A 17,417-nucleotide genomic window follows, 5' to 3' on the forward strand; every position below is an offset into this window, starting at 1 on the left:
TGATTAGCAAGATTGTTTTCTGATCTGTCACAAATGGATCTCTATGGAGAGTATCCAGGCTGATTTGTGAGAGGAACAATGTGAGCTTGTGAAATCAGAATGGTCTCATGAGGCTACCTGGAACACTGGCGCAAAGTAATACTGCATTTGTATCAGGGCAACCTCATAATTTTAGGCAACGCTGAGCAGGCAAAAGAATTCTAGAGTAGCCTGCTGGAACGCTGGTACGAGGTAATACAGTAGTTCAGTGTTTATATCAGGGTAGGGTTCTATTCCGAATAGTATTTCTATTAGCTGGCTTGACTTGGGTGCAGTAGATACAGTATGTGTGTGAAAGGAGGGGCAGCTCTGGAGCAGTATTTTTTGTTAAAATTAGCCAAAATGTAAATTTATAAAAAATCCAGCCCTGCCACCGTCCCCTGTAGATACCCGTGCTAAATATGAATGCTGTCACGCCGATGGTGTCTGAGGAAAATGCTAACAGATCCATATACAATATGGAGAATTGGTCTTTATTTTGTTAGATGTCAGAACACAGAGGCTCAAATAGTTCCTACTAAAAGGCAAAAATACAGATAAGAAAAACCCCATAATAATGTTTGTCCCATTGATGCTCTTCAAATATGTGGCTCTTAAATCTCTTTAATGTGAACAAATCAGCACTTAGTATGCTGCTTAACAAGCCAGCCATGGTGAGAAGAGAGAAAGGAATTGATTTGGGATGGATTGGGCTTAAGTTATGGGTTTGGGATAAGAGTTTGGGTTAGGGTTACCCTGCAGTCTAATTCTGAGACAGGTCGATGCTGCGAGGAGATAAGATTGAGGAGGACACCTTTCCGTGAGAATCCTTATCTGAACAGGAAATGAAAGCCAAAAATGTACTGTCTTCTTAAAGAGGCATGAAGCTGCTGGTTAAGCCACCACCTCCCAGATCATCATCTGATAGTCAGGATATTGTGCACTGTCCTGATAAGCAATCTGCCAGCTGCCTTCTACCATGAATTCCACAATACAGTGGCTCACATTATGATTCATCTTTTTTCTTCTCTCTCTTTCTCCTCCTCTCATGTCTCTCACTCCCGTAGTCCTGCCCTTTCTCTCCCTCCCTCTCTCTCTCTACTCAGTGCTTGCTCTGTTTTTGATCATCTCCAAGTGGCATTAAAATGAAAACAGCCATTAGTGCAGAGCCACATCTGAGGCCCAGGCAGGACAGAGGGGCTCTCTCTGATTCTCTCTGGACTGTTTGAAAAGTGATCAGATTTCAGCCGATATGGTGATTTATTTACATGTGAAGAGAATGAAATAATTTGTGTGTGAAAAAACAGAGATGTAGTGATTAAGTCCTGACACCTTTCATCAACACTGAGAGCAGAAGATAACAACCAACCGAACAATTCCCTTGTTTTGTAATGGATCTCCCTTGGCTGCCTAGTGTGTGTGTGTGTGTGTGTGTGTGTGTGTGCGTGCGTGCATGTGTGTGTGCGTGTGTGTGTGTGTAACATGTCTGAGCTATAGTGGCCATTAGTTCATAAGTTCATAGTGGAAGGAAGGCCCTGCTGTTCAAGAGAACTCATCTCGCTAAAAGCTGTTGCAGCACAAAACATCTGAGGTGAGTCCACAGCCCAACAACCTCATATTATCATGATTTTTGCTGCACAATTGACTGTACCACTGATCAGATAGCAAAGGCCAATTCTGTGAACTTTGCTTTGATATGTTGCTTGCTCTGTAATGAAGCTGGGAGATTTCTTTTCTAGAGAGAGACAACGCACAGTAGTCTGTGTGTTATGCTGCTGGGCCGCAGATAGCTGATTGGCAGATAGCTAATTGGCAGAGATGTTGATTGGTAGAGATGCTGGGCGAGATCGGCCTCCTCAGCCTCAGATGTTGTTGTCTCCCCCATGTGATAAGACATGTGATAAGACATGGACGGCCTCAGCTCTGCAAGGGTGCCTTGTTTGTCAGAGCGAGGACAGAGGACTCGGTCTCGGAACTAGAAACAGTCTCTGCTACTAGACAGAACCAGTCTCTACTCTAGCTAGAATTAAAACCAGTCTAACAGAACCAGTCTCTAGACAGGACCAGACTCTAGCCAGAATCAAAACCAGTCTCTAATAAAAGACAGAACCAGAAATACGAGTGTAAACAGAACCAGTACCACTCCATTCTGTTGTCAAGACCACAAACAGTCTGTACTACAGTACAGGACCCAGTCTCTACTGTAGACAGAGCCAGTCTCTTCTACAGACAGCACTAGAACCAGGCTCTACTAGAAAAACGGCCTCTCCTCGTCCTTGTTCTTCACCTCTTGGTTTTTCTCCTCCTCCTGTCATCTCTTCCTTCCCCCCCCCCCCACCCCCCTGTCCTCTTCTCCTCGGAGCAGTACCCTCCAGTGTCCCGGGGCTCTGTTTAGAGCCCAGAGGTAATGATGGGTAAAAAGAGACAACAAGCTGAGATGTCCCTACAAACACAAGACAGGAGAGAAAGTACTCACTGACAACTGTGTGCTGATTACAGCAGAGCAGCAGCCTTGGAGCGTAGGTCAGGTCTTTGTAATCCGAGCCTCTGTATAAACACACACAGCAGAGAATCTTCCAGAACACCTGGCTGCTATAGACACCCACCCGGGAGAGTCTCTCCACCATATCTGCTGCCCGACAGGCCTCTCTACTGTCCAGCATACCTGCTGCCTGACATGCTACGGTCTCTCCACCCCCCCCCCCCTGCTACAGTCTCTCTGCTGGCCTACTCCCCAACCTCACTGGTCCAGCGCACCAGCTGCCTTGCAGGCCACTACTCACAGGCACCACGATGACATCTCTCTGATCTTTTACTAACACAATGAAGATGTGCATGTGTTAGGTAGGCAGCCCCTTCCTTTGTTCATGAGCAACCAAAAACCTACATTTCTAGTATATGTTTTATTATCAGCTGAAAAGCAGCGTGGGTTGTTCTCAGGAGTCTTTAAGAAAAGCAGTAACCTTTTCAGAGCCTTCTGTTGTGTAAACACACCATCCATGTACACTGGCTGTGAACAATACCAAACATACAGTGATCTACTGGAGGTGCTGTGCCCCATCTCAAAGGCATTTAGGTCATTGATTACCGTGGCCCATTAGGCTAGTGCTGTCTGACCCCCCTGCCTCTCACACTCCCCAGCTTCCATAAACTCCCCATGACCTATGAAGGTAAGTGTCTAGTGCACTTGGCTAGCCAAGAGTAAGCCTGCATCTTCCTCTCTATACTGCTGGTTGCTGCCGCTTATCTACCTGGGCTTATGGCTAGAAGTAAAACAGAAAGCTATAGCTATCATCAAATATGCTCTACTGCCTGGTATGGTTTCAAACTCCGCTCATTCTCCTCTAGCGTAGTCCCCCCCCCACACACACACACTCTCAGATCAGAGCCAAGTGTTCCATCAGCAAAGTGCTGGTCATCAGCTGTGGTCCCACTCAGAAAGCCAGCAGAATCACTCAAAAGATGTCTGTAAATCCATTCCCCCTCTGCCCTGTTCCCCTATGCTGGCAACCTCTATGAAGAGGTCTGTGTTCAGCCCCTCAGCCCCTGTCTGCACACCTGGAGTGGCTTTCTCTGTCTGTTGTGTCCTGTTCTGATGTGGAGACTGGAGAGCACCTCTCTGATACTGGATCGAGGCCTTTCATACACTCCCTCAGAGGGATACTGAACAGACAGGCACAGCGGATACAACAGGCCATGCATACAGACAAACAGACACAGACTGGCAGACACACTTACGTGTTTCAATTGAATGCACGTTATATTCACATTTCATGGAATTCGAATACATTTCAGATTTTGACAAAAAATTCAAACTCTATGGGTACAAAAAGACACAGCCAGCCTAAACGGCAGCCAGCCAGTGACAGTTGAAACGGAGCAGTAGACTACCTTGCTAGCTGCCTGGCTCATTTCCTGGGAAAGTCTGCCATCTGCTGGCTGCTCGCAGTCATGTCCGAGGTTTCTGAATATCTGTGCCATGAGCTGACCGAAGTAAAGTCTGCTGATGAATGCAGCTAGGCAACCAGCGACGTAAAGGTGATGATGATGAATGCAGTTAGGCGACCAACGACGTCTCTCATGTTTGTCCCATTGTCGGTATGTTTGGATTCTGTTGATATTGAACTTTATCCAGACTGTGTGGGAGTGATTATGACCAATCTCACAGGCTGAACTACAGCCGGGATTTCCTCAATCAGTGTTGCAAGGCAGGCCCATGAACAGAGCGACCATCAGCTGCACACAACGCAGTGGCACTAGGGCGCAAACGTCTTATTCCACAGTATCAGGAAATACAATGTGCATTACCTCTGCCCCAGCGACAGCGCAGGGCGAGAGGTAGGCCTGATGTTTTCGGCGGCGTGCGTGCTTGTATACGTGTGTGCGTGCGTTTGTCTGTAAACAGGATTATGCAAAAACAAATGAACCGATTTTCACAACTCGGTGGAAGTGTGTAACATGGGCCTACTTAGAACCCATTAAATTGTGGAGAAGATCCGAAACACGGGTCTAGTCCACGAATAAAAACAAAACTTAGAACGAAGCAGCCCAGGCTCTAGAACCTTATTGTAAGAGGGGCATGTGATGACCACAGGGGGGCAGCATTGCATTTCCCACAGGTCTCACATACCATATATCCTACATTGATAGGCCTATTATTAACCTACTAGCTCAAATTTTAACTGTGTATGAACCGACATAACAAAAACATCAGCAGTGGGGTCACATTACAGTAATAATAATAATAATAATATTCTATTCGTTAATGTTGTATTTTTCTCATCTTTATATTTGTATTGTTTTATCTTCTATCTTATTTTCCCTGCTTTTATGATCATTTTATGTCTATTTTTATGTGAATGTAACATTTCCTGTTGTAAAGCACTTTGGGCTGCATTTTTTGTTGAAAGGTGCTATCAACATATTATTATTACAATAGTACACTGTAGCTATAGCTTACTCACCACTTAGTAGAGTCGGCGTCTCCCTGCATTGTTGAATCTCCTTATAACGGCCTCCTTCCATTCCTTTTCAAATTTCTTAGTCAAGTCTCTTTCAAAGGCCAGACCTCATTAACCCCCTAACGTGGAATGAAGCTGGTTCCCTGTGTGGGGGTGCTAGAGACACAGGGTTTGGACTGGCATGTGCGGGGTGAGAGCCCGGAGTGCACTGCATTGCACTCCGCTGAATGTGACGCAAGGTGGGCACCAGAGCCGGCCAAATAAAGCTTCCCATTCACTCCAGTCATGTTTTGAACTTGGATTACACAAAATAAAAACAAAACTTACCCTAAACAGACCACGGCACAGACATTAGAGACAGTGGCAAATTTCTAAACTATTTGCCAAGATAAGGCTGTTGTCGGTGGTCTACCATGAGCGCTGACCGCCCAGTCATCTTGATGGCACGCTATAGCTCCGAAAACGTCCGAGCAAATTTTCTAATTGGCTCTATCTTGATAAATTGACCACAGTTTTGAAGTTAAGTACATTACCGCCTAAAAAGATCTTAAAATGATATTCTGTGATACAACAGTAGTATTTTGGAAATGTGTGGTGTTCTTTTGTTGCTTGCTCATAGCCCTCAGTTTGAAGTGTGGGTCTGAAAAATCTCAGTTTCGAGGGCTATATAGCCCTCGCCCTTACCCAGGGCCGGACTGGCCATGTGGCGTACCGGGCAAATGCCCGGTGGGCCGGACCTACTTGTGGGCCGATCTAAAAAAAAAAAGGGCTAACGAACGGCCCATAGAGCAGGGACAGCGGCCCATTGGTCCATTTTCTATACTGACACTGGGCTGGCCCAAGCATATGTAGGCCCCACCCCTCCCTCTGTTAGTTTCAGGTGTCATTTGCGTGGGCCGTTAGAGAGCAGCAGCACCCCCCCCCCCCCCCCCCCGTCAACAAATCGCGCAGCAGCACCCCCCCCCCCCCCCCGTCAACAAATCGCGCAGCAGCACACCCCCCCCCCCCGTCAACAAAACGAAACTGAAGGTGTTCCATCTCACCGCGTCGGCTCGGCTTGTGGCCTGACTGGGGCTACATTTCCCGGCAGGAAATATTCACCCAGTCCAGCCCTGTGTCCGACCGATTGTGGTGGGCCGGTCTGGGCCAAAAATGCCAGGGCCGATTTTTTGTCCCAGTCCAGCCCTGCCCTTACCCCTACACTTGACACTCTCGAGGACTGGGATGACCCTACCCCTAAAAATGAACACGCAAAATGAAGTGTTAGGAGCAAGGGGTAGGGCCTAGGGGTGAATTAGCCAGTATCACCAGAATGTCCAAAAGAGCAGACTACCCCTTTATTACAACGGTGCGAATATCTAGCGGTTCTATTAATACATCCATGTGCGAACCGTACCACTAGAGGGCGCTTCATCACTTACGTCACTTTGCGTCGGAGACACCCAAACAGGAAGCTCCCTGTGCTTAACAACCACCAACGAGAAACTCCCATTTGTTGCAAACGTTCACTGCATGACACGGCTACGATCACTTGTGGTATCTTCATAGATCCGCAAGTCATATCGTTTCCACATTTTGAATTAGTGCATGCACTGACAGCTGTCTCAACAGAGTTATGGAGCATATCCGAACGCCAAAGGTAAGCAGCAAGGCCAGTGTGAAGTGATGCTGATGGCTAGCTAGCTAGTAACGCTAATAGTAGCTATAATGTTATCGAAGCCTAGCTAGTTCGCTTAGCTTCCTAACTGCATGGTAGAGTTAGGCGAGCTAGAATTTACCACTGTACTTCAACCAAAACGTTTCTGACTATAGCGAGCTATCTTTATATCATCCTTGGTTGACATGAACGTGAATGATGCCACTGTACCAGCTGTTTTAGCTAACTTAGCTTGTTCTTGCTATAGCTGTCTGGCTAGCTAACGACAAGGTTTTTTGACTGACGGGATGAACAACATTGTTTGCTTGTGTCGGCCGTGCTTGATTTGAGGAAACATGCCAGTTAGTTTCGGTTTCATCAAAACCAGACGTGAGAACGGCCCAAGCTATCTAGCTAGCTAACGCTATCTGAATTTCGGACAACTGGCTATCTTGAAACTCTCAGGCCTTGGTTGACTCCTGCTTCGTCAGTGTCAGATGTTGTTGTGCACCAGTGACCCGTTCTCCAGCGAGCCGCCTACTTGACCTAATATGCGCTATTAAATCAAGCTAGCTGGCCAGATATGCTGTATATTGCTAGTCTTACAGATAGCCTAATAGCGCAACATATTACGGGGCAGTCGGGATTTGTTTCGACTACAGACCAGGCCAAACTGCAGGCCAAACATGTTACCGCTTGAACCACAGAAGGTTTTTGTTTTGCTAAATAGGGTGTTGTCACTGGCAGGGGTGTGACCCGTGCCCCATGTTGGCAAACTATGGCAATGACGCAATTGATTTTTTTTCCGAGTCCCAATTGTCTATCCTCCACCTTGAATATGCATTTGTGTTTCAATCTATGCTTGCATTAATCCCATTGAAATCTTTCCACAGATTGTCTTTGTATGGTAGGGGACTAGTGCATGCTTCATGAATCATGTAGAATGTGCGCCTTAGCCTATGTGAACCCATAAGCACACATTTTTTCTCAGCCTCCACCTTCAGAGACAAAGATGGACTGGTGCACAACGGCTGGAATCATGTCTTTCAATCAATTATCCTGTGACGTATCTCTGGTCTGTGATTACATTATGGAAGGGAGGAAGAAAGGTGGCCACGTCAGCTTCATTCACGATCATCGAACAGCTTGCTCCCTCTCTATTTCTCTCACTGACTCGCTCTCTACATCTCTCTCTGTCTCTCGTTGTTTCTCTCTCACTCTCTATCTCTGTCTCCTAGTCTCTCTCTTACACACACAAACACACACACACACACACACACACATACTTTATAGGCTACTTCCTGTGTGTGCCTACGCCAGATCTTGACTGAACACTGTCTTGTTGGGTTGCCTAGTGGCTAGCTGGTTGCCGGGAGACTGTTTTAGACAGAGAGGGATAAACTGTGGGGAAACCGTTAAGACTGCTGGAAAATCTGGGCTGTACAGAGACGTCTCCCTAATGGTTCACTACTGCCACAATCGAATAGGAAAAGTACAGTCACTTACTCAGGATTTGCTGTGTAAAAGCCTCCTCAATGTTCTACCAAGCTGTAGTCTATGGGTCTAGTGGTACATGGAGGGGCTAAATGTTTAAGTGAGACTGATGCATTAGCGCATCAGTTTTGACCCGTGTTTGATCAGATGATCATTATCCAGATTCGTGTGTGTGTGTGTGTGTGTGTGTGTGTGTGTGTGTGTGTGTGTGTGTGTGTGTGTGTGTGTGTGTGTGTGTGTGTGTGTGTGTGTGTGTGTGTGTGTGTGTGTGTGTGTGTGTGTGTGTGTGTGTGTGGATAGGTGGAGCAGGTACGTCTTTTGGATCGTTTCAGCAACAAGACCACCAGTGGGACGCTACATCTTACGGCCACACACCTCATCTTCGTGGAGAGCAATGCAGCAGGAGCCCAGGAGATATGGGTGAGAGAATCCCCCCCCTCACTCAACATTTCACACTTGGCATTTCAACGGCAACATGAATTAGGCTATGCAATATAAAATCATGGGTGTGGTTATGTAGGCTAGACCTCCAGGCCTGAACAAGGTCTGTGTGTTTTGAAGTAGGGCACACGCCCAGGCAGTCTGAATGTGGTGTGTGTGCGTGCGTGCGTGCGTGCGTGTGTGTGTGTGTGTGTGTTTGTGTGTTTTCTGTCTCTAGCTGAAAGAGGATTTACTGTTAAAACTGTGGGAACTGGGTTAGTCCTGCCCTCTTGGGCGACTGGTTGGCGTCCGTATGGTAACTGTATGGTCATTTCAGAACAAGTTGGTCAGGTGAGGCGGAGAGAGGTGGAGAGGGAAGGGAGGAGGAGAGAGGGAAGGGAGGAGAGGAGGACAAAGGGAAGGGAGGAGGAGAGAGGGAAGATATGGGAAGGAGAGATGGAAGAGAAGAGAGGAGGAGGAGAAAGGGAAGGGAGGAGAGAGGGATGGGGAAGGACAGGGTTTGGTAGAATGGATGGTTGGTCAGTGTTGCGGTATGGGCTGCCTTCCACTACGTTCAAGCGGTCCTCATTGGAAGCGCCTGCAATCCACCCCATTGGTTTGGATTCTAGGATACTGAAAAAAGAGTGACTCTCCTCTAATGTGTGAGGGAGGGGAAAAGAGAAAAAGATGACCACAGAGACACTGCCAGGCTTCCTCTTCCTTCCTACTGCTGAACACAGCGAAACTTGTGTGTGTGTGTGTGTGTGTGTGTGTGTGGCTGTGTGTGTGTGTCCAGCTCCTCAAATATTGAACAGGGGCTGAGCCACTGTGTGGCTCACTGCTGGTGAGATCAGCATTTTAAAGAGTGTGTGTGTGTTTGTTCGTTTGTGTGTGTGTGTGTGCCTGCCTGGCCCGCAGTTTTGTTTTTGTATTTGTCACTGAGTGACTGTAACCATGTGCAAGGAACGTTCTGCCAGTCATTATCTATTCCAATTTATGCATCTTAATAACTTCCCAGGGCTGGAATACAGGGTTGGAAAACATAATTTTTTAATGGAGTATGTCGATTTAATGCATTGTCTTGTCTTTCCCCCTAGACTATATGCTGAAGTTTAGAAAATGCCCAACATTTCATCGGTATGACAATGTATTGGTGCGGTAGTTAACCTTATTGCCTTATTAAGCTGGTATCCTTGTTGCCATGTGTTCCAGATCCTGCACCACCACATCGCGTCTGTGGAGAAGCTGTCTTTGACCACCAGTGGTTGCCCTCTGGTCATCCAGTGCCGCAACTTTCGCGTGGTTCATTTTGTGGTCCAGAGAGAAAGAGACTGCCACGATATATACAGCTCCCTACTGCGATTGCTACGTCCAGGTGTGTGTGTGAGTGTGAGTCTGTGTGTGTGCGAGTGTGTGCTTGTATCACATTGGGGGGGGGGGGGGGGGGGGATTGAGTGAGGGCACTTTCAAGGGATGAGATGAAGTCAGACTCACTTGCCCCCCTCCCTCTGCAGTGGCCTACGAGGAGCTCTATGCGTTCTCCTACAACCCTAAACAAAACGACCAGCAGAGAGAGGAGGGCTGGCAGCTCATCGACCTGGGGGCAGAGTTCGAGAGGATGGGCGTCCCCTGCGATCAATGGCAGCTCACTGATGTCAACAGAGCTTACAAGGTGGGCGGGACATGGGTTGTGGGGTGGCCAATTAGGACATTCTGACAGAGGCAGCAGGGCTGTGTTCCAGAATGGCCCAGACAGGGATCATTTGTTGTCCTAGTAGACTTGCTGCTGTTGTGATATAGCCAGCAGCCAGTTATGCTAAACAACAGGATGTAGTTGGTTTCAAATATTTGCTAATTACTCTTTATTGACTCTACTTTTATGTGTGTTTGCGTTAGGTGTGTGAGACCTACCCGAAGGACCTGTATGTTCCCATCACAGCCAGTAAACCCATTATAGTGGGAAGTTCAAAGTTCAGGAGCAAAGGACGCTTCCCAGTACTGACATACTTCTACCAGGAGAAGAAGGTACTGTCACACCTCAAAACCTTACTCTGTATCACACACACGCGCACACACACACACACACACACACACACACACTGTAACAGCTGCACAGCTTCCTGGTACGATTTGCTATTCAGATATATTCCAGTCATAATGTGTGTGTGTCTGTGTGTGCGTTAGAGATGCGCGGATGGAGTTTGAGCGCACCCAAATCCGCGTGCACTCATCAATCATCCACCCGCCACCCAACCGATGTAATTATCTTCTAACATTTAGAGACCCTCACCCGTACCCAATCCGCCAAACATGAAGTTATTGTATTTACATTTAAATTATGTCCAGCCGTTCGTGCTCATTCGCTTTTCATAAAGGCGCATTTTCTTGACTTAAACAATTTAAAGATTATAGGCTCGCTTTCGCAGGATCTCGGTTGACGAAGTGGTCGAGGGTATTTGAGTGAGCTGCTGGCAGGTCTCGTGCTTTCTCGCAGTTATAATATAATTTATATAGTTATAGTAGTTATTAAATACGAATATAACTGACAAATCCACCCACAATCCACCCGAAATGAATCACAATGTTGATTTTTATTGGCCCACCCACCCGCGGAGGCGGATATCCGTGGATGTCGCGGATATATCCGCAATATTCGCATCTCTAGTGTGAGTGTGCGTGTGTGAGAGTGAGAGAGAAGTAGTCAGCCTGTAATTGGTGTGCTCTGTGCTCGGCTATGGCCCCTGCAGGCGGCGGTGTGTCGGTGCAGCCAGCCTCTCTCTGGGTTCAGCGCGCGATGCCTGGAGGACGAGCACATGCTGCAGGCCATTAGCAAGGCCAACCACAACAGCCGGTTCGTCTACGTCATGGACACCAGGCCCAAGGTAAGGACCCTCCTCCCAGAACTACAATTCAACGGCGGCGGGGGACGGAGAGATAAGTTGAGCATGAATATAATCGGGCCGTTCGGCAGGCAAAACATCCTCTCACCACCCCTCTCTCTCTGTCTCTCCCTCTCTCTCTGTCTCTCCCTCTCTCTCCCTCTCCGTATCCAGCTGAATGCTCTGGCTAACCGCGCAGCGGGGAAAGGCTATGAGAATGAAGACAACTACTCCAACATCCGGTTCCAGTTTGTGGGGATCGAGAACATCCATGTGATGAGGGCCAGCCTGCAGAAACTATTGGAAGGTTAGGAGTCAAAGTCAACTTTATTTATATAGCACTGTTCATACAAACAAATGTAGCCCACAGCGCTTTACAGAACAATTAAAAACAGTTAAAATAGTAGATAAAAATAAGAGAAAAAACATGACATATGTTATATGGTAAAAGAGAATAGAAAGTAAGAGAATAGAAAGTAAGTAAAAAACTAAAAGTGAGTATGTAAAAAAAAAAAATAATAATTTATATATAGGTAAAACTCCATGATGAAAGCAAGATTAAAAGGTAAGATCTTGCTTAAAAGTTCCCACAGTTTCAGCCATCCTTAGGCATTCTGGCAGGGTATTCCAGAGGCTGGGGGCATAAAAACTGAAGGCTGCCTCCCCACGGCTCTTGGTCCTGGCTCCAGGAACTGTTAAACCATCGTACTTTCGGGCAAACACACACACACACACACACACACACACACACACACACACACACACGCACGCAGACCAACAGAGTAACACACTTTAGTTGGTAACAGTTGTTCTCTGTGAATGGCGTAGTCTAAATATAATCAACCTCCCCTTTCTTGCAGTGATGGGAACCCGGTCTCTCTCTGTGAGTGACTACCTGCTGGGGCTGGAGAACTGTGGCTGGCTCCGACACATCAAAGCTGTTGTAGACGCCGCCATCTTCCTCGCCAAGGTAAGTCCCAGCCTCCCCTCCTCTCCTCTGAACAACTCTCTCTCTCTCTATCCCTCATCCCACTGCACAGAAGAACCAGTTATTCAGTGCCAATGTCACTTGCACTGTCCTTAATCTCTCTCTATCTCTCTCTCTCTCTCTCTCTCTCTCTCTCTGTCTCTCAGTTCAATCCACAGGGCTTTATTTGCATGGGAAACATATGTTTACATTGCCAAAGCAGGTGTGAAATAAAACAAAAAATCTCTCCCTCCCTCCCCCTCTTCTTAGGCTGTGACGTCAGAGGGGGCCAGTGTGTTGGTGCACTGCTCAGATGGGTGGGATCGCACCGCCCAAGTCTGCTCCCTGGGGGCGCTCCTCATGGACCCCTACTACCGCACCATCAAGGGCTTCATGGTACGACCCTCTAACACACAAACACACACACTCCGGCCCTCATTTACAGATCCGATCGCAGAAATTACAGTACGACAGCGTTCTCGTGTGATTCGAAAGTTCGTATGCCGCCAATCCCATGGTACGAATGATCGGGCGTTGATAAATGTGGCGGATGAGTGGTCATTTGAATATCACACCCATACATATTCTGGCCTCGCCCTTGCAGTTCATGACATGGAGATGGGTAATACGGCCAAGAACATACATTTCTCCAACACTCATCCAATAGCCAGTCGTCACTCTCCTTGCAAAGATTGCTGTGGTGTGCCGTGTTTTACAATTTGACCTTAAGGGATGATTCACACATGTAAATTCACACTATCAGACATATGACAGCGTGCCGGCAGCTTCCGTGATTTTAAGTGTGTAGCCCATGCAAAAACCATTGCACACAAATAGCTGCAACTCGCGTCCATCCAATTTGTTAAATGCCGAACTTGGTGAGCCGAGTTTCTGTCGTACTATCGCTTAGTAAACGAGGGCCTGTGTGACCTTTTGGTGTAGTCCCCGTTTTCCTCAGGCGAGGTGTCTCAGCCTTTTTACCCAATGAGCTAATCCCTTTTCCAGGTGCTCATAGAGAAGGACTGGATCTCGTTTGGACACAAGTTCGCAGACAGGTGAGTAAGGTTAGGGCTCTGCTCTATGGCGTCCACCAGCGTGTCTGTGAGTCTGACGGGCTACAGGTCCCGCGTCCCCACCCCCTGTCTCTGCCCCGCCCCAGGTGTGACCAGCTGGACGGGGACCCCAAGGAGGTCTCTCCAGTCTTCACGCAGTTCCTTGAGTGTGTGTGGCAGCTCACTGAACAGTTCCCCCAGGTAGGGCTTTGTGTGTGTGTGTGTGTGTGTGTGTGTGTGTGTGTGTGTGTGTGTGTGTGTGTGTGTGTGTAGAGATGTAACGGTATGAAAATTTCACATCACGATTATAGTGACCAAAATGATGACGGTTATCAGTATTATCACGGTACTGTTAAAATATGCTGAAAATGTTCAAAAGCTACACTCTGAAAACATTTCACTAAGTTTTATATTGAAAACCACAAATAGTTTTCAAATAGCAGCACTATGCACTTTTTGTTTGCATCAATAAAATAATGCGTCTTGGAGACTGTTGCTAGCTTTGGTTGATGCTGGTATTTACTGGTATTTACAGTGGAGTTTTTCAAAGCATGGTAATAGTGAACACGGTTTTTAGTGATCATTTTATCGCGATACATTTAATCAAATTTTATCATGGTTTATCATTATACCGGTTATTGTTACATCCCTATATATGTGTGTGTGTGTGTGTGTGTGTGTGTGTGTGTGTGTGACTGAGAAGCATGGTAAAAACTCAATCTGGTTGATAACTCACCCACTGATGATGATGATGATGATGGTTGTGTGTGTGTGTGACGTGTGTGTAATCCCTAGGCGTTTGAGTTCAGCGAGTGGCTCCTGCTTCAGATCCATGAGCACGTCCATTCCTGCCAGTATGGCAACTTCCTGGGCAACAGCCAGAGACAGAGAGAGGAGCTGCAGTGAGTTTTACACACACACACACACACTTACAGTACACACACACAAACACACATGCTCGGTAATACTTGGGCTCGCTCGCTCACTCTCTCTCTCTCTCTCTCTCTCTCTCTCTCTCTCATGCTTCCTCTCTTTCTCTCAGACTGAGGGACAGGACTCACTCTCTGTGGGCGTTCCTGTTGAGTGAGCAGCACAACTACGTAAACCCCGCCTACAGCCCCGCCTATGCAGAGGCACACCCCGTCCTAGAGCCCTCCACGTTGCCCTACCACTTCAAGTGAGTCTTATTCCTCCCTGTAGCCGCTCTTTTGCTCGTTTGTCCTCCGTGTTCCCTTCCTCTCGCTCTTTCTGTCCTCTCTCACTCTCTTTTCTCATGAATGTGTGTGTGTCCCAGGTTCTGGAGGAACATGTATCACCAGTTTGATCGCTCCATGCACCCTCGTCAGTCTGTGCTGAAGAACGTACTGACCATGAAGGAGAGCAACCGCCAACTGGAGAACACACTGCAGGCACTAGAGGCTGTAAGTACTGGTCTCTCTCTCTCTCTCTCTCTCTCTCTCTCTCTCTCTCTCTCTCTCTCTGAGTCTCAGTAAATAACAATGTTTCCTCTTTCTCACCTTCACACTTTCTCTCTCCCTCCTTCTTTCTCAGTCTCAGTAAAGAACAATATTTGCTCTTTCAGAAGCAGCACATCAAGAGATGGAGGCTATGTATTTGTTATGTAGGCCTAATATTTGGAGGAAATGTTCATCAGTTAAGGACAACCTTAATCTAAATGTATGCAAGCAGACCATGAAAACGTGTTTATCTGAGATGAGGCGAGGGGGGGGGCTTCCAGGTCCAGTGTTAATTTGGAAGAAACCAAATCCACCGGTGAAGAGGATGTTTGGCTTTTTGAAAGAGGTTATGGTGGCTTTTCGAGGTGGTCTCTGACATTATTAAAATAATACATTCAGCTCAGTAGAGAAAAGAATCATAGCTCTGCATTGTAAAATGTTATGGTAAACAAACAATAACAGAAATGTAAAAAAAAAAAAAAAGAAAAGAAATCTGAGCGGGCATGTGCCCCCTCAAGTTCTATAGGCATGACGCCTCTGTTATTGTTGGCTGTCATTTTGTTAACGTTTCAGCCTTACAATGTCAATTACGTTAACAAATTGACAGCTAACAATAAAATGGTGAAATTGAGGATCTGCCCCTGTCATTTTTGAAGTGCTGAGTGCTACCATAGCCTCCATCTCTTGATGTGCTGCTTTTGAGACTTATGTATTTTTGGTTTAGCACCACAAGTCATTTTTTCTGGGAAGGGGCGTCCTACTCTCCAACTGTAAATATTTGCTTTTTCTTTCTCTCTCTCTCTTCCTCCAGAGACTGCAGCAGCTAGGGGTGACGCTCCCCAGCGCGGCCCCCCCAGCCCCCCCCGCGAGGGGCCCCCAGCGCCCTGTCCCCCACGGCCTCCCCCCGCGACCCCACTCCCTCATCCTGGGTGCCCCCCTCAGCCGCAAGGAGGCGCAGAGGCAGCAGGAGGAGGAGCGGCAGGACGAGGAGGTGGGAGAGGAGGCCACCGAGGGCGAGGAGCGCAGTGACGCGGAGAGGACAGTAGAGGGCAGCAGCGCCACGGAGCGCAAGCAGAGCTACTGCGAGCTGCGGGGGACATACGGCGAGGCCAAGGCTGAGCCCGCCGTGGTCAGCCTGGAGTTCGGCGTGGCGCGCATGACCTGCTGAGGGAACTCTGGGATACCTGGAGGGGGAGATGTGTCAAGATTGGACTTTGGTTGGTGGGGGGGGGGGGGCTTGTGGGAATGTGGGGTTACTGAATGAGAGAGAGAGAATGAGTGTGTGTGTGTGTGTGTGTGTGTGTGTGTGTGCGCGCGCGCACGTGCGTGCGTGTGTGTGTGTGCGCGCACGTGCGCATATATGAGTGAATGTATGTACGTGTTGCGTTACACTGTTCCTGAGTCGCAGATTGGATGTAGGTGTACGTCTGTATAGTAAAACTCTACGGAAAGAAACGTTATGGCATTTACTGCACTTGGAGAAGCTTGTTTTTTTATGAATGTTGAAAAGCACTAGGAAGAATTAATGAAGAAAAAAATAAGAATAAATTAATCAAAAGAATCAAGCGTTTGAGTTTGTGCTGAATTTTATTTGTGGAGACATCAAAAGTAGAAGCCTGTAGTCCTCATCACAACCCAGTTTTAATACATAACCTCGTTTTAACAGGAAATCATTTGAACAAATATTTTGCCATCCAAAGCCAGGAATATCCCCAGAGGAGAAGTTCGATGTAATCTGAATATCCACTGATGCCTATTTGATTTGTTGTGTCCAATCTAATAGAAAAATTCATCTTGTATTGAGTCTCCCGCCAAACTGTTTATAAAGCCTCATCTCACAAACTTTTTTTTTTTGCTTCAAAGGTTTTTCAGCAGCTCAATGTAGATTACCTGAACTCTAACCCCACGTCTATATGATAATCTCATTGGCTGCCTTGTATTGATTAAATAATCCTATTGAGCTTCTCTGTTTTCCCTACTGACCGGTGAAACTGTGACTGTTGTGAGGTCATTGCCATGGCTACTTCGGGGTCAGGGAACACTGGAAAAGTCATTTGAGGGCAAAGGTCACCAACTCTTGACCTGGAGAGCCACAGGCTGGGCAAATTATGTTCTAATCTACCACCAACACTCTTTATCTAGAGAAATCATTCTCGCACAGCTAGTGGGAGAAGCAGTAATTGGTTATGATGTCCATTTGATATGAATACAAATGTTGGCCTATTGGTTTTGTGTGTGTAAGGAGTAGAACTGATATGGGGGTGGGGTTAATTTTAATTTATGGTGTTCGGTTTAGTATGTGATCCGCATGTGAGACATAGCGTGTCTGCTGTAACTGGGGAGAAAAACCACTTGTTCCTAAATACTTTATGAGGAAAGTGAACTAGATTCACCGTCCCACTCTCAACTCTGAAGTCTGAAGGAATGGGTGTCTTGGTTTCCACGGTCTACTACTGTCCTAAGAGTATGAGTTAACAGACACAGAACACACAAGGCGTTATTGGTGTGTCACCTCTCTCTCTCTCTCTCAACC

The 17,417-nt window shown here is 47.1% G+C and overlaps 1 protein-coding gene across 2 annotated transcripts; it reads left to right on the forward strand.

The window, feature by feature from the left end:
* Window positions 1-6,463: 6,463 nt before the first annotated feature.
* Window positions 6,464-16,414, forward strand: mtmr6 (myotubularin related protein 6). Of its 2 annotated transcripts, XM_084455882.1 has the most exons (15): window positions 6,464-6,618; window positions 8,410-8,529; window positions 9,742-9,904; window positions 10,044-10,201; window positions 10,426-10,554; window positions 11,277-11,411; window positions 11,583-11,715; window positions 12,269-12,378; window positions 12,646-12,771; window positions 13,381-13,430; window positions 13,535-13,628; window positions 14,223-14,329; window positions 14,470-14,604; window positions 14,722-14,848; window positions 15,696-16,414. In XM_084455882.1, the coding sequence occupies exons 1-15, from the start codon at window positions 6,595-6,597 to the stop codon at window positions 16,050-16,052; spliced, it is 1,968 nt and encodes a 655-aa protein (XP_084312008.1). In that variant the 5' UTR covers window positions 6,464-6,594; the 3' UTR covers window positions 16,053-16,414. The 2 variants fall into 2 exon arrangements, with proteins under 2 accessions (XP_084312008.1, XP_084312007.1); XM_084455881.1 differs by having other exon boundaries at window positions 11,277-11,715.
* Window positions 16,415-17,417: the final 1,003 nt, after the last annotated feature.

Source organism: Borostomias antarcticus, assembly GCF_949987555.1.
Source record: "Borostomias antarcticus genome assembly, chromosome: 2".
Lineage (NCBI taxonomy): Eukaryota > Metazoa > Chordata > Actinopteri > Stomiiformes > Stomiidae > Borostomias > Borostomias antarcticus.